At 52.0% G+C, this 25176-nt stretch overlaps 1 protein-coding gene across 8 annotated transcripts in view; it reads left to right on the top strand.

Annotated features, from left to right (window-relative positions):
- The window catches only part of LOC146863313 (uncharacterized), a 365986-nt gene that overhangs the window by 220272 nt on the left and 120538 nt on the right, over positions 1-25176 (top strand). For 5 of the 8 annotated variants that reach the window (XM_085642726.1, XM_085642730.1, XM_085642727.1 and 2 more), the window contains one exon: positions 2623-3910. The exons of the other annotated variants lie outside the window; for them this stretch is intronic. In XM_085642726.1, the coding sequence (XP_085498852.1) occupies positions 2623-3308 (686 nt within the window). In that variant the 3' untranslated portion in view covers positions 3309-3910. Of the gene's footprint in view, positions 1-2622; positions 3911-25176 lie in introns of those variants that run through there. 8 annotated transcript variants of the gene reach the window in all.

Below are 25176 nucleotides of genomic sequence, written 5' to 3' on the forward strand. Positions count from 1 at the left end.
TGTTTGGCTTTAGCCTTCGTGCCTGTGTGCTCAATCAAAGCCCCTCAAACACCTGGCATGGCTCAAGCCTCAAAGTATGCACAGAAAAAAATACAGATAAACAACATTATAAAATAGCTAACTCGTTGGGAATGCAAGATCAAGTAAACATGTAAAATAAGTGGGGAATAAATCGCTGAAATGCATTCCCTCGATGTTTTTATCATTAATTTTTTGCAAGTCAATCCATGTTTTTGGCATCAGTGTTAACTTAGGGGCTACACAGGGCCAGTTTTAATGCCATACATCAGAGGACTCGCCAATGTAAGCACATGTTACACAGTAAGCACATAACTCTCGATTTGGGCCTGACTCCGATATTTGGATCCATTTCACAAGGGAAAATGCCACAGCTCCACTTCTAAAGGAGCGATCAGTGTGCAGCGAGGGCCAATCACAATTCCTGACACCAGCCGCTGGCAAGTGCACCATTCCTCAGACTTCATCATTTCACTGAATGCCAAACATTACAAAGGCCCGTAATGGCTCTCCCTGTTCCCAGTCGGTCACCCACCTCCACTGTCCGCTACTCTTTCCCACTGAGAAATGGCAAACAATCTCACGCACACAAACACTCACAACCACCAGCTCAAATTAAGCACTGGTTATCCCTGATGTTGGGGACTTTTTCTTTGCAATTTACCACCGGCTGCAAGCAGTTGGTAAATTGAAGCAGAATAAATGAGTCCCTTAGAATTTGTTTGCGGCAGTTCCCTGCTGGGGCTAGTGCTTTGCCACCAGACTCACAACTGGGTCCTTAGCACGCTAGGTTCCGATCTCACTAAATTGGCGGCGAAAGCTCTCCGAACACTACAACATCCTGTCCTACATAAAGACCAGTATTTACGCCCACCCTTTTCCTGGTTACGGAGACTGAGGGCCTGGCATTTTATGCCAGCACAAAAAAATGACCAGCCCAAAATCGAGCATGCGCACTATTGCAGCTGAGCTTAGTGCTCGTCGCTGTCACTCAAACCCTTGAGTGCTCCCGCAGCCCCGCCACGACCCCCTTCAGCGCGAGGCAATCGGATGCTGAAGGGGGTGGGGGCGGGGTACTGTACATTAGCGTTTTCAGCCGTCGTTCAGCGTGAGACAGCCCTGCGAGACTGTTATATTATACTGGGATGGGGCCATGTGGCATTAGTAGGGCAACGCCTCAGCCCCCCAATGGACGCACTTTGAGGGGTGGAGCTAACCCTCAGCACGGAGCAGCTTGTAAAACACTTCTCGCGCCGTGAAGATGGCTGGAAACTACAGCCTGCTGCTGTATAGTAACTTTTGCTCAGTTACTTATTGCTGTATTTGAGTGTTAAGCTTCCACTAAAAGTGTGAAAAGTTGCCCATACAGAGTTAACATAAGTGGAAATGACAAAATAATAAAGTAATATTGCAAAATGTGCTGGGCTATGCAGATTATTTACTCAACCCTACCACATAATTTGGTCTCATCGTGTAACTCCAGTGGTCCTGCCTACACGTAACGCAGTCTCCTTTTGCATTGAGTTGCATAGCGGGTGTAGTGCCTTCCAACCAATAAGTGTACTAAGGCAGTCTACACTATGACATTGTAAAAACAATAACATGTGCAAAGCATTGACTGACTTAATTTAATAATCATTTCTGTTTTATATGGTGCTTCGCACTGCAGTTTTTGCCATCACCGAGACCTGAAAAGTTACCCAATTTAATCACACACAATATATCAACCTCAAATGAATAGAATGCTGAGTTGACTCTGCTCTGATATGGACTTGTGAGTAGCAGATGGCAGCAGCGAGTGTTTAATTCACCGAGTGATCTTACTGGCTTACATTTCAGTGGACCAAATTGTCTTCTGCAGCCCTTTTGTCGAATAGTACCAAATATAACTTTGTAGCTGAACTATTGCACCTTTTTAATATAAATAAATATGCCTTCAAGTTTCCCTGCTATTACACAAGAACAATATTAAACGAAATGTAATCATAGAGATGGTGGTAAATTTATGGATCCACCTTAGGTTTGTCTCTTCAAGGCGGCTTTTACACTCGCATTTTATTGGGCCATTAAAGTGGGAGAACTGGTTGCGCGTGACAAACTGGACTGGCACCGGGCGGGGGGTGGGGAGGGGGGGGGGGGTGATGGGCTACAGTTTGCCCATATCATGCTACAAGGGAGCTCGCTGTCGCTATCAGTCCCCAGATCCAAAACAGACCAAATCGTCAGGAGGGGATCATATTATACTGCAGAAGGCCCTGGGAAGCTCTTGCTGTCCGGTGGGCAACCTCAAGACTTACTTGGAATACAGGCTGCGAGGAGTAGGGTGGGGCACTTCTGATTCATGAGGATGGCACCCCACTTACCAAATTCCAGTTTAGCAGGGTGCTGGGCTTAGCGTTGGGGGTTGTGGGCTAGTCATCAAGGTTTGGTACCCCTTCTTTCAGGATTGGGTCGGCCACAGAGGCCACGGCTAGAGGCCTTTCAGGGCAAGCAATGCTGAAGATTGGTCGTTGGTCTTCTGATTGTTATAAGTGATATGTGCGGTTACACATGCGTTGAGTTATGACCAATGACGGTGTTTCTTTTATCTTTGGTCTCCCACAGTTTTCTTGCCCTGTGCCGCAGGAAGGACGCTTGCTGTCGTGCAACGATCACCAGAGCCTCGTCCAGTCCAGGTCCCCGCCTGGGGGCCAGGTGTGAGTGAAGTTTGGGTAGTAGGTCACTCTTATGTGAGCAGATTGAAACACTATTTTTTTACAGAACGTTATGCTGAATGGGCACGTCATGCTGGTTTCAATGTGTCTTTTTATGGACAAGAAGGTTTGCGTCTGGAACAGTTGCGGAACTTTTTGGAAGCTGTGCTGGCTGGGACTCATACACCACCTGCAGCGGTGATAGTGCATCTGGGGGGAGACGACCTGGTGCATTTGGGTCGGAAGGGCGTTGGTGATGCAGTGGTCACTGAGATAGGATGGTTGGCAGAGAAGTTCCCACGGGCAGTATTAGCATGGTCACACATCATCCCCAGGTCCCAATGGCAGGGAGGTGAGTCAGTCCTTGCCTTGAATCACTCGGTCAGAAGAATCAATAATAAATTGGACAAGCGTTTTCAGTCCTCAAAACTCCAAACCATTTCACATGAATGCATCAAGGGAGAGAGGTTTTTCATGCAGGATGGGGTTCACCTGTCGGAAATGGGCAATGAAATTTTCTCTGGGGATCTATTGCAATGGTTGGTACGGTGCACGAAACAGATTTCAGGACATTTCGGGGAACGGGGGGGCAGATAGTCAGTCAACTATGCTGGCCTGTGGCGGTAAGGTCATGGGTTATTCCTGGGGGAGGACTGTGGTCTTTCGTGGAACCCCAGGGGGCGTTTTAAGGCAGGTAGGCTGGAGGGTGCAAGGGGTAGGAAAGCTCCGCTTCCAGTAGGCCTTTTGGGCCAATCCTCGCACAGACGCCCAGTTGGCAGAACAGCACAGCTCCTTTGGGGGTAGTATTTGAGGGCGTAGGGGGTGCCTGAGCGAGGTAACCTTTCTGGGCAACAGTGCCCCCTGCGCATAGTCACTTCAGGGGGAGGGGTATACCTAGCATTTTAGTTGGACCAGTCATGACCTTAGCTGTAGGCCCATCCGGGATACGCAGAAAACAGAAATGTACGGAATTTAGTTTTACATTAGGAGTGGCTATGTATTAGACATTATGTTAAGGTTAGCCTTCCATAAGAAAATGTAAATACATTGTTTACAGAATGGGATTGTGTGTATTAAGAGTTGGAACTGTTTGGCGGGATTTCTACGTATTGTAAATTTGTAAATGTATAACAATTTACTCCATGTTTGTCATTTTAATAAAATACGGCCGGGGTTGTTCTGACCCCTAATCCAAGACAGTTGTGGCTTCAGCGTTTTTCTATGCCTCGGGGGAGAATGGAGGGGTGTGGGTCTCTTCGGGGTGAAGGGGGGGGGGGGGCTCGTTCCTGGGAGGGGACTTTGCAAATACCTGGCCATATGAACTAGTGTAATGATCCTAGGAATGAGGGGTGGAGCTAACACTCAGCACGGAGCAACTTGTAAAACACTTCTCGCGCCGTGAAGATGGCTGGAAACTCCACAGCCTGCTGCTGTATAGTAACTTTTGCTCAGTTACTTATTGCTGTATTTGAGTGCTAAGCTTCCACAAAGTGTGAAAAGTTGCCCATACAGAGTTAACATAAGTGGAAATGACAAAATAATAAAGTAATATTGCAAAATGTGCTGGGCTATGCAGATTTACTCCAGTGGTCCTGCCTAAACTTCACTCAGCATCACGCAGTCTCCTTTTGCATTGAGTTGCATAGCGGGTGTAGTGCCTTCCAACCAAAAAGTGTACTGAGGCAGTCTACACTTTGGCAGAGTAAAAACATGTGCAAAGCATTGTCTGACTTAATTTAATGATAATCATTTCTGTTTTATATGGTGCTTCGCACTGCAGTTTCTGCCATCGCCCAGACCTGAAAAATTACCCGCTTCAATCACACCCAATATATCCACCCCAAATTAATGGAATGCTGAGTTGACCTCGCTCTGATTTGGACCTGTGAGCAGCAGATGGCAGCAGCGAGTGTTTAACTCATGGAGTCATATTACTGGCTTACATATCAGTGGACCGAATTGTCTTCTGGTGCCCTTTTGTCGAATAGTACCAAATATAACGTTGTAGCTGAACTATTGCACCTTTTTAATATAAATAAATGTGCCTGCAAGTTTCCATGCTATAACGCAAGAACTATATTAAACTAAATGTAATCATGGAGATGGTGCTAAATGTATGGATCCACCTTCTGGTAAGCCCGTAGATCGCTCAATAAGACAATCACTCAATGCTTAAATCCATGTGAACCCTGTAGGTCAACTCTATGAATCCTGGTAGGAGCAACTCAGCGCTTCTTCCTTCTGAGATTATCAAAAGGAGTAAAGCCTAGTTGTGTAATAGTGTATGTTTAGTGCTTTGCACAGAACGCACTACAAGACCTACTTGTGTGCTATTGGTGCACAGTGGCGGACTGGTGTGACGTGTTTGGGCTCCATGTGCGTCTGTGTGTGTGTATGGGTGTCCACGAGTGTGCCAACATCTTCTCCTTCCACACACACCAGACTGGAGTTCCGACCCACCTGCCTGCCCGAAAACACTCAGACTAATAGTGTGTTGTAGCTCACCATCTGCTATTGTAAGAATGGTGTGATGCTGCGACCGTCCGGAGCAGTTCACCGCCCTGCACTTTGCCTCCCATACTGGCCCCCAGCAAACCTAAATCAACGCTCCACTGTGAAGGCTGACTGCCGTGCAATGCCTTACCCGATCCTCCCCTGGAATCCCAACGAGATGTTTATGAATTGTCCCCTAATGCCAAGCAGAGCCATCCATGCCACTCTGAGCCAGTGTGTTTCCTGTTGGTGCTGCCTTTTGCCATCCTAGCGCTCCATTTATGCCTAATTTGGTTTCTAGTTTTGGGGCCTAATCCTACCAAACCCTGACACCTCCCAAATTATTCCCATGGACCCCAATTGTGCAACACATCATTTATGGATGCCGCACCCTGTAATGGTAAATTTCTATTTCATATTTTTGAGCCTGTCTCTGCCACCACAGATGTGAACAAATCATACACAACAGAAATTACTCGACACTTAACCCAGACTGGCAGTAGAGTGAACATTGTTTGTCAATCCTCCTCTGTACACATACATAGGCAACTCCAGGCCACTGGAGTTGTTTTTTTCTGTGAGTTCTGACCTACTTCATTAAAACTGAAAATTGGATAGATTTGTAATGTTAAAAAGGTTGTGGGGGCATTGCTGTTTGTTTGTATCTGCTTTGCTTCATTACAAATATGCTTCATAGAATATTTGTGCCGTTTGTTGTTTGAATACATTGCATCAAACTTGTCAGAAAAGGATTTTGCATGATTGGAAGGGCAATGTTTCCTAATTACTTGCATCTTGCGTGCACAGTCCTAAGTGTGAGGCTTTATACGTCTGGGAAGGCACACCTTGGTACTACGGTGAACATTAGCCAGTAAGATGGCAACAGATTACAATAGTGTTAAGGCAAATTGGAAAACTCACAGGAATTAGCCGAGACCTTTTGAATTTACTAAAATATATAAATAATATATTCACTTATGAGCTTTCAGTCTCTTTATCCGTTGATCTGTTGTATCATTCACATTTTTTTTTATTAAAACTTTGCTCAGACCATCAAACAATGCAGGACATTTAGCACAATACATGCGGTGAATTACCCATCCTCTGAACAATGACCGACCTTCAAGGACACAAATGAGACAAATAACAATAGCTGTTAGGGTCCTAGTCCTCCCCCCGTCTGCCTGTAGTTCCGCCATGGCCCCCATACCTTACGCCATTTTTTGGTGCAACCTCTGCTTTTGTAGATAGTTTCTTCGGCCCTTTGGCACCAGTCTATGTCCCGTACCCATTGGTCGCATTGGGGTGGGGTCCGCGAGCCCCAGTCCCTCGCGATATTCCTCTTCGTCACCCCCGCCGCCAGGGCCAGCCAAATCTCCGTGTCTAGTCCTGTCCGAGTCGCTCCTAATCATTAATAGCAGCCATCGGGGCTCCAGCGGGACCACTGAGCCCACCACTGCCGTCATTATGTCAACTACCTTGGTCCAAAACGGGACTATCTGCGGGCTCTCCCATAGGGTGTGATAGAAGGTGCCCTCCTCCCCACATCCCCGTACACAAAGGGCCGATCGGCTCCTCTCCCAGGTGTACAGATGGGTGCGGGGGTAATATACTCGGTGCAGGATCTTAAGCTGTACTAACCGGAACCTACACCGGATTGCAATCTCCCTTGGGCTCTGTAGGGCGTCCTGCCAGTCTTCGTCATCCAGTTCACCTATATCCCCCACCCATCTCTCCCGCAATGTCACCAGGGGTTCCGTCATGTTATTGATGAGTTTGCAGTATATTGTGGAGGTGGGTTTTCCTGCTATCGGGTCCAGGAGCAGCCTATCCTCCAGAGGGGAGTACTTTGGGATGGTCGTACCGCACCTTATGTGAGTCCACAGGGCGTGGGTGAGGCGTAGGTAGTGGTAGTGTTGGGAGTCATGTAGATCATACTCTTTTTTTAAGGTAGGAAAAGACCGCGGAGCGTCTCCCTTCCAGACGTCCCCCAGGTATTCGATTCCTATGAGTTTCCAGCCCCGAAACCCTGTCAAACGGCCAACAGCTGGTCCCCGTGCCATAGAGGGGTTCTTCCCGTCAGGGAGTCCGACTACCCCAAATATTTATTGGCCTCCCTCCAACATTGAATCACCACTCTGGTGTGTGAGGGCCAATCCCTACCCTGCTTACGGGCATACAACAGGGGCTCGTAATTACCGTTCGGCATTACCCATCGGTCCACTCTGTAGGCCGGTTCTGACCGATCCGCGTAGACCCAGTCGTTTACCACCTGTAACTGGGAGGCCCAGTAATAGTCTGACGTCCGGAAGGGCCAGCCGCCCATCAAAGACCCCCCCCCCCCCCCCCCCCCCCCCCTCCTCCCTCCTCGTCAGGTTGGGCAACGATATCCTGAGACTGCCACCATCCCAGAGCAGGACACGTAGATCCTGCGCTATCTTCTTAAACACCACCCCTGGTATCGTGTATGGCGTGTTTTGCAGGATGTAAAGCAAGCGCGGCAATGCGAGCATTTTAAACATTGCCGCCCGACCCATCAGGGAGAGAGGCAGCGACCTCCAGTGGTGCACGTCTGTTTTAAGATGCGATAGTTGGGGTTCCAGGTTCCTGGCAAAGAACTCCGCCCTGTCCCGTGTAATGTAGAGTCCCAGATATTTGAATCCGTCCACGGCGATGGAAGTGGGACACCGAGTCGGGACTCTCGGTGGAGGGCCTGAGAGCGGGAAAATCACTGACTTTCCCCAATTGATTGTGTAGCCCGAATAGCTACCGAACAAATCAAAGAAGTGTAGCGCTTGTGCGATCGAGTGGTAGGGCCTGGCCATGTATAACACAATGTCATCTGCGTATAGAGAAATACGCTCCTCCCACTCATCACTCAATGCCAGGCCCCAGAACGACCTATCCCTCCTAATCCAGTGTGCCAGCAGTTCCAGGGCTAATGCGAAAAGGAGGGGGGGATAGAGGACACCCCTGCCTGGTGCCCCTTCCTAGCGGAAAGGCTCTAGACACGGCCCCGTTCACTCTCACCCTCGCCATTGGTTGTTCGTACAAGAGCCGAACCCAACTACGGAATACGGGACCGAATCCCAGTCTGCGGAGCACCATAAACAGATAGTGCCATTCGATACTATCAAAAGCCATTGAGGCGGCCAGCGCCATCAATGCTGTCTGGGTGGCCCCCACCTCCTGTCATATATAGCACTCCAAAGAGGCGACGTAAGTTGTGTCGGGTGCTCCTACGGGGCATGAACCCAGACTGGTCCACGTGCACCAAATCCGGCAGAACCGATAGCAGCCTATCTGCCAAGGCCTTAGCCAATACCTTAGGTTCTACATTTATGAGTGAGATCGGGCGGTAGGACGAGCAAAGATCGGCTGGTTTGCCCACTTTGTGGATCACAACAATCATGGCCTCTCTTTGATCAGGCGGAAGCCTGCCCACCTCCCGCGCCTCTCTATACATCCGGAGGAGCGGGTCCGTGTTAATATTGGACTGTCGCTTGAAAAGCTCCACTGGGAGGCCATTGGGTCCCTGCGCCCTCCCAGACTGGAGGGAATTGAGGGCCTTTCCCATTTCTTCCACCGTGAAGTCTGCCTCCAGGCGGTCTATTTGTTCAGTCGACAAAGTGGGGAGCGCAAAGTCCTTCAAGAATTCCGCACACTCCTGTTCAGTGCGGGTGCAAACCGGGGTGTATACCCCTTCGTAATAGGATGCAAAGGCCTCCGCTATCTCTGTACTCTTGGAGACCAGTGAGCCCGCAGGGTTGCGCACCTCTGCTACCCATGAGCGCTCCCTATCTCTTCGCTTGAGCCACGCCAACAGCTTGAGAGCCATATCCCCCACATCGTAAATTCTATGCTGGGTTGCGATAGAGTAGGCTTGCGCCTCACCCTCCGCTAGGGCACAGAGTTCCTTCTGTTTGAGAGCCAACTGGTGACTGGCATCCAGCGAATGCGATACACCGGCCTCCCTCGCCATCTCCTCAATCTCCCCCTCCAGCCGGGTGGCCTGCAGGGACTCTTCCTTCTTTTTTGCCCCTATCAGAGCCTGGGCCTGTCCCCTTAGAACGGTTTTGAAGGCCTCCCAGAGCGTGATGCAAGACTCCACCGACCCCTTATTTTCCTCAAAATACAGCTGGGAGTCCTCGCAGAGCCGAGCACTAATAGTATCATCTCAGATGCGCCACGAGTCCACCCTCGTAAAGGAGGCCCTGTTAATCAGTGGCCCTTTAATAGTCACCCCCACCGGTGAATGGTCGGAAATTCCCCGGGCTAGGACGCGGGGCTCCGCTAAGTCGCCCAGCTGGACGATATTTTTGAAAAAGTTGTCCAACCGCTAGAAGGAGCCATGTCTAGCCGAAAAGAATGTGTATTGTCGTTGTGTGGGGTGATGCGTACGCCATATGTCACTGAGCCCCAACGAAGAGATGAAGTCCCTCAACCCATACTCTCCCCCGGGACTCCGCCCCTTGCTCGATCGGTCCAAGTTAGCGTCCATTACGGCGTTGGTGAAGTCCAGGCGGGACGTAGCAGGATCCCAGTACTATGGTTCGTCCATCCCACCTGCCTGCCACTGCGACCAAACACCCCAAGTCATCTACCCAGGTGTCCGATATTAGGGGCAGTGCGTTGCGGATTAAGATGCCCACACCTCTGGACCCCGACGTGAACCCCAAGTGGGCCACCATTTTATACCCAAACCTGTCGAGTGCCCTGCATCTGTTGCCTCGCAGGTGCGTCTCCTGAAGCAGGACGACATCCGCCGCGTGACGTTTCAGATATTGGAGCACTAAAGTTCGCTTTATTTTGTTTCCCAGCCCATTGACGTTCCACGTCCAAACTGTAATACGTGTCTGATTACCCATCGTCGACATCTGGTCTACCACTGATTTGATCGCCAATGTCCCCCTGTGACCCCTCTGGGCTAATTCGGCCTATGAAAGAACTGTAATGGTCTCGAGCATAACTCACCCCTGAAACAAGAACTCCCCCCTCCCCCCTGTAACTCCCGCCTCCCTGCGTGGTGGGTACCCAACCTCCCACCCTATGAACATGCAGAGCGCCTGTCGTCCCTTCTGCCCCATATCAAACCTGAAAAGGAAACATGGGCTTACAGCCAGCAAAGAAGGCTATACATAAATGAAGGACGTTACACCCTGCATGATAACCATTAACTAGTAGCCCCCGGTCAACCCCCCAGGCCCCCCCAGCCCCAGCCGGCCGAGCTAAGTGCATGTTCCAACCAGCTTGTCCAGTGCGCCCGGCATTTCCCCGTTGGGCAGCAACGCTCACCTACCACATCGCAGGCCCCAGGACCTTGATATACTGCCCTGTCCCCATTATCTGGGCCCACTAGGGGCACTGTCGCTGTTCTCTATACAGTGGGTGTTCTTTGGCATATCCTCCCGGCGAGGTCTGTCCAGGTCCGTGCCGGCTCCCACTCCTGCTCACCGACCGCCATCCCTCCAGCCAGTCACTGGCCTCTTCAGGCGACTCGAAAAAATAGGACTTGCTGCCATCTAGGATCTTGAGACGAGCAGGAAAGAGCATCATATACTTTACACCTTGCTCCCGGAGAGCTCTCTTCACACCTTCAAAGGACCGGCGGAGGCGCTGAATGTGGAGCGTGGGAAGAAACGGATGGTGGCGTTATCCAGCTGAAGATTCCCAGCCACCCTCGACGCCTGCAGAATGGCATCTCGGTCCCTATAGTTCAGGATCCGGGCGATGATTGTGCATGGCGGGGCCCCTGGTTTAGGTTTGCCTCCAAGTGCTCGATGGGCCCGTTCAACGGAGAAAAAATTGGAGTCGTTTCGGTTTCAGGTGATTAAGGATTAAGTCCTCAACGAACCAGTCCGTGGATTGCCCCTCCATTCCTTCCGGAACCCCCACTATGCGGACGTTGTTCCGCCGTGCTCGACCTTCCTGGTCCTCCAGCTGGGCCTGAATGTCGGACTGATTTCTCGTTAAAGCAGCCACTTGGTCTTCCAGTCTCTTCGTTTTAGATTGAAGACTGCCTATCCCGGTTTCCGCCGCCGTGACCTTTTCGGACATCTTACGAAAGTCGGCCCGCAGGAGGTTGATCTCCTCCGTTACGGAGTCCAGCTTGGGTTCCAAGGTGCCCCGCAGGTCTCTGATCGCGCCCATGATGTCCCTGAGCGACGGGTCTGGGTCGCCGTCTACTGGTTCCCTTTGAGGACTGCCACCGGGTGTTCCATGCTCCCTGCCCACGGCCACCGTGAATTTATCAATATGATTAGACTGGCCTTGCCCAGGCGGTCTCGTGCGGCCCATACTGGAACGGTCTGCCGCTCCGGTGCGCGGTCGTGGGTGTCACACAAGCCCCTCTCAAACGCCCGAGAATGGGGCCCGAATCCGTCAGTGGCTGCGCGCTCCGGAAAATTCTACCACCGCAGGCCTGCTCAGACCCACCCTAGGCCGCAGGGGGCCCTCGCCGCCACCCCAGCCGCCTCGCACCTGTTGTCTCGTGCTCTTGTTCTGGAAGGTGCCCGGCCGGGGGCCTCCGCGGCCCTCTCACTGCGAGGTCCGACCTGTCGTGCTCGATCTCGCCCGGTCCACTGCCCTCAGTCCATGCCCCGGATCCAGGGGACTCTGGGGAAGCCGCCAGGTCCACCACTCCAGCCACCGCTCGCCGTCCGACCTGCTCTCACAGCCCTCGAGTGCAGACTCCCCAGGGATCTCGCCCCTATGTAGCCTTCAGAGTTAGGCTCCCCTGCTGCCACGGGGGGAGTCACTGGTGTCTGGTATGCAGGCTCCCTCTACCGCCGTCTTGCATGGAAGATGCACATTAACCAGGGAAGGGGGGCTGTCCCGCAACTCCGAGGCCGGCTGGGCGCCACCAAACAGCCCTCCGCCAGGACCACGTGTCCCCCGCTGCCGCTGTACGCCCCGTGGGAGGCCCGGGGGACGCCTGCTGCACTGCCCGCTATTGCCGGAGCTTTATCTGGCGGGCGCCATCTTGACGACAGACAAGCGCCGAGGAGCCTCCAGGTGCCGCTTTGAAACCGCAGCGGGTCCCGCCGCCTCCCAACGGCTTCCGATGCCATTGGGACCCGCTTGCGGTCAGGATGATGTCGGATTTCGGGCGTTTACAGGCTGGCTGCTACCGCAGCTCTGTTAGTGCGCGGCCATCTTCGGTGGTCGCAAGCCACGCCCCCCCAATCATTCACATTTTTATGTGTGATTACTGCAGCATTGTGCAGTGGGTCGGCCCACTTAAGCCTTTGGCTATTTTCACTGTGAGTGGAGACATTCTGGTCTTACAGGAGCGCATCCGCACACAAAGTAGTTCTATTCAGTGCCAGGGGCTACTATGGCAACGTGCTTTTCTTTAAACAAAAAAAGTGCTTTTATTCAGTAATAATTTTTATATGGTTATCCTGGCGAGGTCCTAACTGCTCCCACAGTAATAAAGTTTTAAAGAAACTAAGAAAATCTAAATGAGAATTAATAATTACTTTGCTTGCCCTTGCCCGGTGGCATACATTCAACACCACTGTAGAGATCACTCACTTGCTTAACATCAGGAACAAAGTTGCAACCATTTTGCTCGTTCCCTTACCTGACTCTACTTTATCGCTCTATTGTAGTACAGTCTAAAGTAAAACTATTACTGTTTAAACCAGCCCGTCTTCAGTGTGCACTCACTCGCCACTCATAAAACAATAAAAGTTTGCAATGCTATAGATCTCGCATTAGTGATAGTTTGAACTCGTGGTGTTACAAATGATGTTTGTAAGAAATTTTTTTTTGTTGGCAAAAAAGATCCTAGCAGTAGTAAAAGTAATAAAAGAAATCCCATGAAGCAAGGAAAGGGTGCAGTACCACAGGCTATTACTAGGTGTCTCTGTGGATTTGTAAAGGGACCTCTATTAGCAACATAAGGTACTGCACCCTTTATGCAAAATCATTGCAACGCCAATAGCTCAAACATTTGCTAATGTGAGACCTATTGCATCGCAAATGCTTTTTTTTTTTTGTAAGCTTTTTTGATAGATGACTTCTATATTGGCGAACTTTGTAGTGAGTATTTTCGTTTTGCGCCAGGTGCGTTGCAGCTTTCAAATTTTTAAAAATCTTTTTTAGTTCTGCATCCATCCAAGGTGCTTTTTATTTTGGTATGGTTTGTTTTTAGTGGAATTGGCAACGGCGGTGTGTCCATTTGGGCGCTGGGGTGTTGCCCCACTAATGCACATGGCCCAATTTCATCGACATCATCAACATCATTACAGCAATAAAGAAGTAAATGTTATGTTCAAATGTCTGGCGTATTATTTATTACATGAATTCCGGGCCGTGGCCGGTCGGTGTCTGTGACGGTCACCGGGCCACGACCGAGCAATCATCAGGATTCTGAAGGGGATGGTGGCATTTAAGCAAGGGTGGTGTGTGGTGGCGTCGGGTCTAGCGCACTAAGCGTAGCAGCAATATTGCGCATGTTCGGTTTTGGGCTGGTAATTTTTCTGACCAGCCCGAACATGCGCACTAGCCTGCACATTAGGAGAGCGAGGGTTGCTTCATGGCGCAGCCCCCGGTCTCCTTATGAGCGGTGAGTATCCCCTGCTCAAGCCAATCCTGGCGCTGCTGGAGCAGCGTCAGGATTGGCTCAGAGTCAGAGCGAGGCACGCAACGCGTTCACGCAGCAGAAGCAGGCTGCGCCACACACACCACAACACACCTCGTGTTCTGGTGCCACCATGCCTGCTACTACTGCTCGTCGTGGGTGGCTCGTGCTCGGATAAAGATTGAAGATCGGGATCCTGATCATCGACTTGGACGACGTCACGTAAGTTGTTAATCAAAGGATTACGCTGATCGATAACCATAATATACTATTTTCCTGCTTTCACCAGCGCCACAAAGCTGATTTTTGTAACTTGTAAGTACATTTTAAATTACTTACAGCAATCAGCTTGGTGGCGCAGACGAGAGGAAAATAGTATATTAATGGTCAGGTCATCAGCGTGTGACATGATGATCATGTACATGTACTGTATGCATGTTGCTGGCTGCGTCACGCGGGGCAGCAGTGGCACCGTGATTTCCAGCGCGAGGAGGGGCCCAGGCAGCTGGGCCCGACATGGTGCCCTGCCTGCTGCTGGGCTTCTGTCCAACAGCAGAATGTGTACAGTGAGCTGTGTGCGGCCTCTCGGCTGCCATTCATGTACGCAGGCCCAATTACACTGTTTTTGCCAGTGTAGCGTCTCACTATTTCGAGTGGGTATTAAACACCTTGCATTGTTCCCTGCTTAGCACCTTCCATTCAGGTACAGCAGCCCCTTCCACGAAATCTTCTACAAAAGCGCCTCTTTTGTGTTCACGCACTTGCTCATTTTCGAAAATGCAGCCCCACTATATCGTTAACAAATACTTATTGGAGGAGCCTAGCGCGCAACCAAGATGGCCGCGTAGGTGCGAAGCTCCCGAGGACCTCCGCGACCTCCTGAATTAATCCTGATTATATCCTGTCTTTGATGAGGGGACTGTGTCTGTGTACCCGAGCTGAGGCGGCACCCGTTTTCCGTTTTCGAATCGGACCCCGGACACTGGTGGGAGCACCGATCGAAGATTGCGGCCTTCTCCGCGCCGGCCCCCCGGATTGGAGTTGTGGGGCGATCCGGGGACAAAGCGAACAACAGCGGCGGGCAGGGCTGGGCGACTCGCGTACCCCGCGCTTTCACTTTTGCTTTTGCGCCCTCCTTGCCCTCAAGCGAGGTAGGGTTGCGGAGCGGGGTGCGGTGGTGTGGCCTTGTCCCGGTGCCCGGCTGACCCGCCGGCTGTGAGTTGTCCTGCGGTCCAGTGGTCACCCCCCCCCCCCCGGAACCCGTGAACTGGTTTATCGGCCCTTTTGAGGAGATTGGCACGACTTTGGGAGTGCGACATGTCCACAAAGCAAGATGGCGACCGGGCGAAGGTGAAATCGACCCGCCGTGGCCCGGCTCATCAGTCAAACAGTATGGACCGCTACACCCTCCAGAAGGGATCCCCAGAGGCACAGCGTACATCCCCCGCGGGCCCGGCTGAGGCGTCTGCTCAGCCCGCGGATCTGACCCTCCGGGACGTCATGGGCGCCATTGCCGAGATGAAGGCCTCGGTGGACCAGCGCTTTGATACTCTGGCGCAGAAGATAGACTCGGCCCTGGTGGATGTGAGCCTGGTGAGAGCCGACTTGTCTAAAACAAATGACCGGGTCGATTCCCTGGCCCACACCACCTCGAGTCTCACTACAGACGTGGCGGCCCTTCAAAAGGAGGTGCACCGGCTTGGCCAGGCGAGCGCCCTGATGGACCGTCGATTGGAGGACGCCGAGGGTCGGGCCCGGAGGAACAACGTTCGCATTGTCGGGGTGCCGGAGGGACGGGAGGAGGAGGCGGCAGATTTGTTTGTGGAAGACCTGATCCTCACCCATCTCCAGCCCCGGGGGCTGAGTAAACTTTTTGCGGTGGAACGTGCTCACAGGGTCCCCGGAGGAAGACCTAAGGCCGGAGCCCCGCCGCGGCCTCTCATTGCCCGGTTTTTTAACTTTCGGGACAGAGACGCTATCTTGCAGACTTCCAGGCTACAGGGACCGGTCAAGCTCGATAATATGGACGTGAATTTCTACCCTGACTTTACTCCGACGGTCCAAAAGCAGAGACTGAGTTTTCTCGGAGTTAAACGTCGCCTACGGGACCTGAACCTTAAGTACTCAATGCTTTTTCCAGCTAAGCTGAGGGTGGAGGTGGATGGTCGCACGCACTTTTTTGACAGTCCCGAGGCGGCTGGGGACTGGTTGGATACTCTGCCTGGGGATCGGGGCCGGGGGGGTGGGGGGGGTGCGGTTGGCGGGGAGGGCTCGCCGGATCAGAACTGAGGGGTGAATAGTAGGCCTTGCTCTGGACAACATTCCGGTTACCATTCACTGATCGTGTATGTTCCCCTCCTATGGAGGTCGTACGGGGTCCATTGGGGGCTTTCCCTCCTCCTCTGGGGGACTAGTTAGTTTTTCGTCTATGGGGCGACAGGCACACTGCACTTTGGGGGGGCTGTCTGGGCTCATGCAGGGGTGCAGGGAGGGGGGAGTTCTGTTGGGATGGGTGGGCGGGGGTGGAGTGTTGTTTGTTTGCACCGCAAGGCGAACCCTTTACTGTATTGTTGTTTTTGAGATGCTCTTTGGGGGACGACTGATGGCTTCCATGTATGATGGGGGGTAGGGATTTGACTGTGCTATCATGGAACGTTAACGGACTGGGGGATAGGATTAAGCGTGGTGTGGTCCTGCAGTATCTGAAACGAATTTCACCAGATGTGGTCTTCCTGCAGGAGACACACCTTATAGGTAATTCCTTTCATGCCATGAATCGGCGAGGCTATCGCTTGGTGGCCCATTCGGGCTTCACCTCGGGCTCGCGGGGGGTGGGCATCATGATTAAGAACTCGCTCCCATTGGAGATTGATGAGGTGCGCCATGATGAGAGGGGACGTTACACTGTCTTGGTGGGTAGAATGGAGGGCAGAGTGGTCGTTTTTGTATCAGTGTACGTTCCGCCGGGGTTGCAATCTACCACGTTTGCGGACCTGGGGCGCCTCCTCCTTGACCTCCCGGGTGGGCTTCTGGTAGTTGGGGGGGACTTCAATGCGGTGGCTTCTGGGTCTATGGATCGTCATCCCCCCAGGGACCTCCCCCGGGCACAGGCGTGGCTGTCCGGCCTTTTAGATACACTAGGATTGGTGGATTGCTGGCGACTAAAGCATCCCGCGCAGCTGCAATACACCTTCCACTCGGGTGCCCATGGTAGCCTCTCGCGGCTTGATTATGTCCTTGTCCCTGCGGCCTATGCTGGGAGAGTGGGAGAGGTGCGCCATTTGGCGCGGGGTATTTCAGATCACTCCCCACTACTGTTGCACTTTGATGTCTTCCCGAGGGGGGAGGGCAGGGTAGCCCCAATCAATGCCTGGTACCTGCGCGACCCCACTATTCGAGCCGAATTGATCAAATCCTTGCAGCGGTACTTTGAGGAGAATGTGGGGTCTGTCCCTTCGGCTATCTCCCTTTGGGAGGCTTTTAAGGTAGTTCCCAGGGGGGAGGCCCTCTCCTTTATCTCCCATGCCCGGAGGCGCGAGCGGGAGGAGGTAACCCGGGTGGAGGCCGAAATTACTGAACTAGAGGGTGACCTGGGGAGCGGGGTGACGGATGCCACATTGCATGTTCTACACCTCAAGCAGGCGGCCTATAGGGCCCTCGTCACGGAGGCGGCCAGGGGCCTCAGTAGAGAGCAACAGGGGCGACTGTATGATGTGGGTGATAAGGCTGGTAAATTGATTGCGTGGTTGGACAAAAAGGAGAGAGCGAGTCGTGTGGTTCCGTTGATCGAGAGGATGGATGGTGTGTGTGTCACCGAGCCGGACGCCATTGTCTCCTGCTTCGCGGATTATTTCCGCGAGGTGTATTCCCCGGTTTCTCCCTGCTCGGAGGAGGATTCCCATGCCCTGCTTCGGGACATCGCGCTGCCCTCCCTTTCGGTGGAGGACAGGGATTCGCTGGACGCTCCTCCCACCTCGGACGAAATTGCCCTTGCTATCCGCTCGGTCGCATCTGGCAAGGCCATGGGCCCCAATGGCATCCCTATCGAGCTGTATAAGCTGCGACCGGATGTACTGGCGCCCCACCTGCGCGCGATGTTCCTGGCGGCCCGCTCGCGGGGTTCCCTTCCGCCGGACCAGCGTCTGGCCACGATCGTGGTGATCCACAAGGAGGGGAGACCCCGTGAGCGGGTCACATCCTATAGGCCTATCTCGCTCTTGAACGCGGAGCCCAAAATCCTCGCCAAGGTGCTGGCCAACCGGCTGGTCGGCGTGGTGGGCGATTTGGTCCACCAAGACCAGTCCGGCTTCATACCCCATCGTAACACGGCCCTTAATCTGCGACGCTTGCACGGGGTGCTCGCGCGTGTCCCGTTCGTGCGGGAACCGGCCATCTTGGCGTCCTTGGACGCCACCATGGCGTTTGATACGCTCGAGTGGCCATACATTTGGGCGATGCTGGCGAAGTTTGGCTTCGGACCGGGCTTCATCAGCTGGGTCAAGTAGTTGTATTCCGGCCCATTGGCGCAGGTGGTGGTGAATGGACGAGTTTCGGCCCCATTCGCACTGGGACGGGGCACGCGACAGGGTTGCCCCCTGTCGCCTCTCCTGTTTGCACTGGCCCTGGAGCCCCTGGCGGAGTGGCTGCGGTGGCACCCTTCCATCCGAGGTCTCCGCTGGACCCCCGAGCATGAGGACCGTGTGTCTCTCTACGCTGATGATATCCTTCTATATCTCGCCTCCCCGCGTAAATCACTGATCGTCCTAGTTGATGTTTTGCGCTCATTCGGTCGCAACTCAGGCCTCGTCATCAACTGGGCGAAATCCTGTGTATATGTGCTTGCCGGGGAGGCTCCGGTCCTACCACGGGACTGTCCGATCCAGATTGCCTCCCAGGGGTTTCGGTACCTGGGTATATATATTACTCTGGACCCGGAGGCCCGCTACGAGCGGAATTTGCTGCCCCCCCTCCAGCGCTTGAAGGAGGACGTGGTGCGTTGGCGGCGTCTGCCGCTTTCGCCGCTCGGCCGAGCGGCCTTGTTTAAGATGATGTCGTTGCCGCGCTTTCTGTACGCTCTCCAGAACACTATGGACTTGGTCCCGGCGCGCTACTTCCGGGAGGTGGAGAGTTTGCAGCGTCGCCTGTTCTGGGACGGGAGGCCACGTATTGCCTTGGCTAAATTGACGCTCCCGTTGTACGATGGGGGGGTCGCCCTCCCGGATATTAAACGGTATTACTGGGCCTCCCAGCTAGCTGCGATTAATCATGGCCTTTACGGGCCCGCCCTGAACCCGGCATTTGAAATGGACAAGATGCTCCTGCCCGGTGGCGACTACAATCGAGCGCTCTACTCTGGCGCGCCGGACCCTCGCCTGACGGGACCGACGCGTGTCATGGTGCGTGTATGGCACGCGGCTAACGCAGCTATGGGGTGGAAGGACCGTTTGACCCGGGCGTCACCGCTATATGCGTCTGCGAGGTTGGGCTCCCTGTGGACCTCGAAGGGCTTCGAGAAGTGGGACACGATCGGCATCAGCACAGTGGGAGATCTCTGGACGAGGGGGGGATTCAAAACTTTCGAGACGCTGCAGACGGAGTTTCAGTTGCAAGGCAGTGAGTACTTTCGGTACTTACAAGTCCGCCACGCGCTGGGCTCCGTCTTCCCGGATGTCGCGTCCATTCCGGAGTCTTCCCCCCTGGAGGACAGAGTGCTGGATGGCCATGTCCCAGACAGCACGATCTCCCTTATATATAAAAAACTGATCAACGACCGATCGGGCCTGCTGACTGGCCTCCGCGAGGCCTGGGTTGCGGATGGGCTGGAGTTGGACGACGAGGACTGGATTTCCGCGGTGGCCTCTCCGAAGGAGGTGGCCATCCCGGCTCGCCTTCGCTTCGTCCAGCTTAAGATCCTCCACCGGGTTTACGTGACGGGGCCAAGGCTTCTACGTATGGGCTTTGCTGAGGATGGACTGTGTAAGCGTGGCTGTGGTGCTTTGGCAACTTTCTTGCATATTCTGTGGGAATGCCCAAAGGTGGAGCGATTCTGGCGTGGTGTGCACGAGGTCCTGCGAGTGGTTACGCGTGTCGCGCTGTTGCCTGAAGCGAGGAGATGCTTGCTGAATGTGTGGGAGCCAACTGACTACTCGGTTCCGCAGACGCGGTGGGTGACTCTGGGATACATGATAGCTAAGCGTGACATTGCTCAATTGTGGGGATCCCAGAGGCCCCCGGCGGTGTCGGCCTGGAAAGAACACATGGATTGGTGTATGTTTCGTGAAAAGGTGGTGTATGTTGCGAGGGGTAAGCCTGGGGCGTGGGTGAAAATCTGGGGCCCCTGGAACGCCTATCGCGGGGGTATTTGCGAGCCGCCACTGCTGCCGGCTGCCTCACCAGCTCCGTCCCCCTAGCCGACCCCCTCCCCCAGCCATGGGCACGTGGTTCCCCAGTCCCTGATCTATTCTCATTCCCCTCTTCAGAGTTTGGCGATTGGTTGGGGTCCCCCACTTAAGGAGCGCGTGCTGTCTATTGGGATTGCGGGTTGCCTTGCGGGTGTGGTTTTTTTTTTTTTTGTGTTGTTGTGTTTCGACAAAAGGAAACCGTATTGTGGGTTTGGAGTTATGTGGCCTGCACTACTGATATCTCCTGATTTATCCTTTTTGCACCGCCAAGAGATTTTTCTGTATGTATGTCATATGCTTCTGCCACTCTAGCGGCCGGCCAGACGGTTGTAGGCCCATACCTGTAACTATTTGAGATTGCAATAAACGGTTTCAAAAAAAAAAAAAAAAAAAAAAAAAAAAAATACTTATTACCCACATGCATTCTCCAGCGACCGCAGAGATGTGCAGCGATGTACCTGTCTGGACATAATGACCCTTCTGGCTCTGCCCTATACAATGATGTCATGATTCATTTTTTTTTTTTTTTTTTTTTGCAAAAACAATTTTTATTGCATTACTCAATCACAATTGACATACACAATGTAAATCAGGTCAGTGGCCGCCATCGGCAAATAGTGCTATGTCCATGTTCAATCCGGGCCACTTCCAACTACCAATGCACTGTCCCCAAACCTTCCCCAAAATGAACTCACCCCCCCCCCCCCCCCCCCACATGTCAGTGTGCCGAGACGCCTGATACCAGGATAAACCTCTTTCAGAGGTAGCTGTGTTAGGAGCCACGAACCCCCCCCCCCCCCCCCCACCCACCACCACAATCAGGCCCCCAGCAGAAAGGAAAAGGAAAGGGAAAGCCCCTGGCCCCCATGATCAAATCAGCTAGCCTCTCCTCACCCCTAGGTTCCTGCCGGGTGTTCCAGTGCCTCAGGGTCCCCCTCCTCCTCTAGTCCCCACCCCTGGAGGTCTACCACTAGCGCTTCCCATGCCCGGGCCAAGGCCAGAGCCTTGTCATCACTTCCCCGAAGCGCAAGCTGCAGCCGGAGCGTGCCCTCGCTACTCGCCCACTTGGTAAAGGTCGTTCTCCACCTCGTGAAGCTGGGACCCGTCTTTGACTTCCAGTGGAGGGTAATTTCTCTTTTGGCCACCACCAACCCCAGATCGCAAAACTTGCTCGTGGTTACAATGATGTCATGATTCATTCGGTGAAGCAGGCCACTTATCTAGCATGCAACAGAGGAGGATTTCTGAATGAAAGGCGTGCTTCTACCATAAGTACACAGTCACTCAGAGTTTCTATGTAAGTCATCGTCCATGTCTCAGGTTCTTTGTTTCCCTGTCTGTGTATCCATGCATCCAGGTTCCTGTCCATGTTCATGCTTCCTTGAGTGTCCATGCACCCTGGTCTGTGTCCATGTCTCACTGTCCACATGTCAGGTTCTGTGTCTCTGTGTGTGTATCAATGCACCCTGGTCTGCGTCCATGTCTCATTGTCCATGTGTCAGACAGGTTCAGTGTGTCTGTGTCCATGCATGCACCCTGGTCCATGTTCATGCCTCATTGTCGCGTTATCAGTGCCTCTCTTCCTCAGGTGCTGTGCTATCCTGCTCCACTGTCCATGTTTTTGTGAGCGTGTATGATGGGAATGAGGTGGAAAGGCAGGGGAGGGATGAGACTATGTGCTGGACTGCTAAAGAGAAATGATAGCAATGTTGTAAATCTATATCAATGAGGGCTCCATGGACAAGGTGGGAGTGTGATATTACTTAAAAATGAAATAGATGTTGCATACATTATAACGAGGAAAAAAAACATGAATTTTCAAGCAAGATATTCAGTCCTGTAGTGCATGTGCACGAGTAAAAAAATTAAAATAAATGAATGTAGAAACGCTGACATAAGTCTACAGGTGTTGGTGCGGGAAATTTGTGATATGGTTTGCACAGGGATTTGTGGAGCCAGGTCTGGGATATGGTTGGCTTGGTTTATACTCTTAAGCTGTCTTTTTCAGGCAGTAAATAATTATGCATTTCATTTACCTTTGCCATTTGTCGCATGTATAACTTTTTTCCCAGATGAAGTGGAACATTGGAAATTGGCTTGAAAATGCACCCTGTGCCCACTCTTTTTTCGAATTTTTCTCGGGGACAGCACCCCGCCGAACTCCACCACTCATTTTACGCTCGCCACTTTCAAATGTCACCAGCCGCCACTGGGAATTAGGATAGCAAAAGCATCCAGGAGCCACTCTTATTGTTTGTTGTGTTCGGATCTGTGTTTAATGTTAGTTGTGTTTCTATGTCCTCAAAAATTGAGTTTGTTCCAAGGTTGATAAGTGCTTGCTGGTAAGTTGGCCTTGGGTGTGGAGAGTTCAGGGTGTCTTGTGCTTGAAAGCTACCTAATGGTGGTCTGACCACATTCTTGGAGTAAACCTTTGGAAAGTGACTAGTTCTAGTGACTATTGTCAAAGACTGATTGACTAGAAACTAGTGACTAGATTGGCAAAAAATACATCTAGGATGTGTCCAGTGATGTGTGTGGGTTTGGCAAGGATCTGACGTAGGTTCAGTATGTCTGTACAGTAAGTGGTATACGTCAATATTTCTGGATTCATGAAAAACTCATTGAGAAATAAAATAATAAATTACAAATGACGAAGGGAATGCTTTTTGGTTTATTTAAATGGGAGTAAACACCTAATACTTATCTTACTACAATCAAAGGCCTAGAACCTGGAGGCAATGGGAGCCCCGGCTCAAACAACCAACCACAGCCCTAGCCCTATCAATCAATCAGAACCCTAGCCACCAATCCAATCCTTTGCTCTACCAACCAATCGGAACCCAAACCCTATGCCCAATACAAACCCTACCCCTGGAAATAATCAGAACCCTAGCCCTGGAAACAATCAGAACCGTAGCACTATCAGGCCATCAGAACTCAAACTAAAAACCCTGGATCCAATACAAAGCTAGCCCTAGGACCAATCAAAACACAGATGCAGCAAGCAATAAGAAAAATATTTTAAGAGTGTGTGACCTTAAACTTAAGGGGCGGTACAGGTTTTTAGAGGAGGCCAGATGCCTTGTCAGGTGCCCTGTGGGCCAGTCAGTAAAGCAGAAACTGGTGTGCAGGGCTGTGGGTAGCGGCTACTGCTCCTGACCTCAGAATCTCTTTGGATACGGACGGTGTGCATGCACTATCTTCGCCAGAGGTAGAACGTATAAATCAAAGAGTTTGGGGCTTAGGGAAGAGCCTTGTGGGACGCCACAGTTGATCGATGAATGGTGGATAGGAAGATTTCTTCACAGTTTAGGATTCTGTTTTCCAGCAACGTTGCCAGACAATTGAGGGCTGCTCCTAATAATCCTAGTGATTGGGTGTGAGACGGTGTCAAGGCTGCGCTGAGGTCTAACATTATCATGGCTGCTGAGCTGCCTTGGCCCAGAATTGACAGAATAGGAGAAATTGATTTGTCAGCCTCCCTTTGGATATAGGACCAGTAACAGGATTTTAGCTTTTTCTTTGAGGCATGAGTCATTGATGTAAGGTCTGACCAAAAAGATCCAAGGCCCAGTATTTCCTACCAGGATTGGACATCCCTGTGTCATGGTTAAGTAGGGCAACAATTCCTTTACTGCATTAAGGTATGGCTTAAACTTCTCTGTGGTGAACATTGCCAGTAGTGTGTACTTTCCAGCCTCATCAGTTTGACTACTGCACTAGTTTACAAGCAGGCCTCCCCAATTTACACTAGAACAAGGTTATAAACTTTATACCCAAAACTTGTTAGTCTGCCTACCTCGCCAGGCGGTCTGACCTCAACCAAAACAGCAGTTTACAAGCTACAATGAATGGCATGGTACCTAATTACTGCTTCAAAATTGTATCTTTGTACACAATTACATGGAATCTACGATCTACTAGCCATAGCCTTCTTTTAATGCCCACACCACCGTCTGCTGCATCAAGCATGTTAGAATATGTTGCAGGGTCAGAACCGTGATGCCAAGTCCCACATATCAAAAACACCTATTTCTAAGTTATAACAAAAACAAAGTCTTGCGGAAATAAAAAATACAGCAGCTCCAGCATTTAGTGCTACGTACCAGTGTTACATGTTTCAACTATATCATCATTAATACATATGACAGATTTGCTTTAAAAACTATAGACCGATTTTGCAGCATAAGCAGAGTGAGCCCTTAGAAAGCGACTAGAGAACATTTACCCCATTGGTTTGGGTGTCCCCAGGAGTCATACTCACTCTCTCGTGCCAGATATAAATTTGGTACCCATATGAGAACACTCCTTGATCTGTGGAACATCGGAAGAGGGCTGATCCTGCTGCTGTAGGCCAGGGAGGGGCCTGGAAGACTGGAGCTGCTCTCTTTTGCACCTAGGTCAAAGAAGTAGACTCTAAAGGTCATAAGGCTGATCTCCTGTTCAAGCTACAGGGATACAATAAGCTACAATAGCTGCAACTGATAATCTGGCAACTGGATGTGGACTGCACTCTCCTGTTTGCCTCTGCCTGTCACCCTGTGTGGTCTGAGGAGGGCTTTAGAAGTGTACTCCTGTGATTAAATGAGACGTAAAAGACTAAGCGACCCTTGACCTTGCCTGGTAGGTCGCTCCCCTCCCCCCCCCCCCCCCCCTCCCCGCTGCAGCTCCGCCTGCACTCCTGCTGCCGCCGCTGAAGTCGAGGCCCTCCACCACCCGCAGGCTGCCACCTGCAACTCATCCCTGGTGGCCAGTGGTGGCCTTAGGTTTGTATCTGCTATCTGTTGTGCCTGTACTCTGTCTGCCCGCCTCTCTCCTGTACTCCGCTGTCCTCGTTCTGTATACCCGTTGCTCTCTTGTACCCCCCTGCCCCCGCTCGCCGCTGCGACCTCCTTTACTTCTGTGCCCCCACTGCCCGGTTTCTCCCTCTGCCCCTCGTTCTGCCTCCCGACCCTGCTGCGACTTTCTGCTCTGTGCCCCCTTT

Source organism: Triturus cristatus, chromosome 2_2 (genome assembly GCF_964204655.1).
Source record: "Triturus cristatus chromosome 2_2, aTriCri1.1, whole genome shotgun sequence".
In the NCBI taxonomy this organism is placed as follows: domain Eukaryota; kingdom Metazoa; phylum Chordata; class Amphibia; order Caudata; family Salamandridae; genus Triturus; species Triturus cristatus.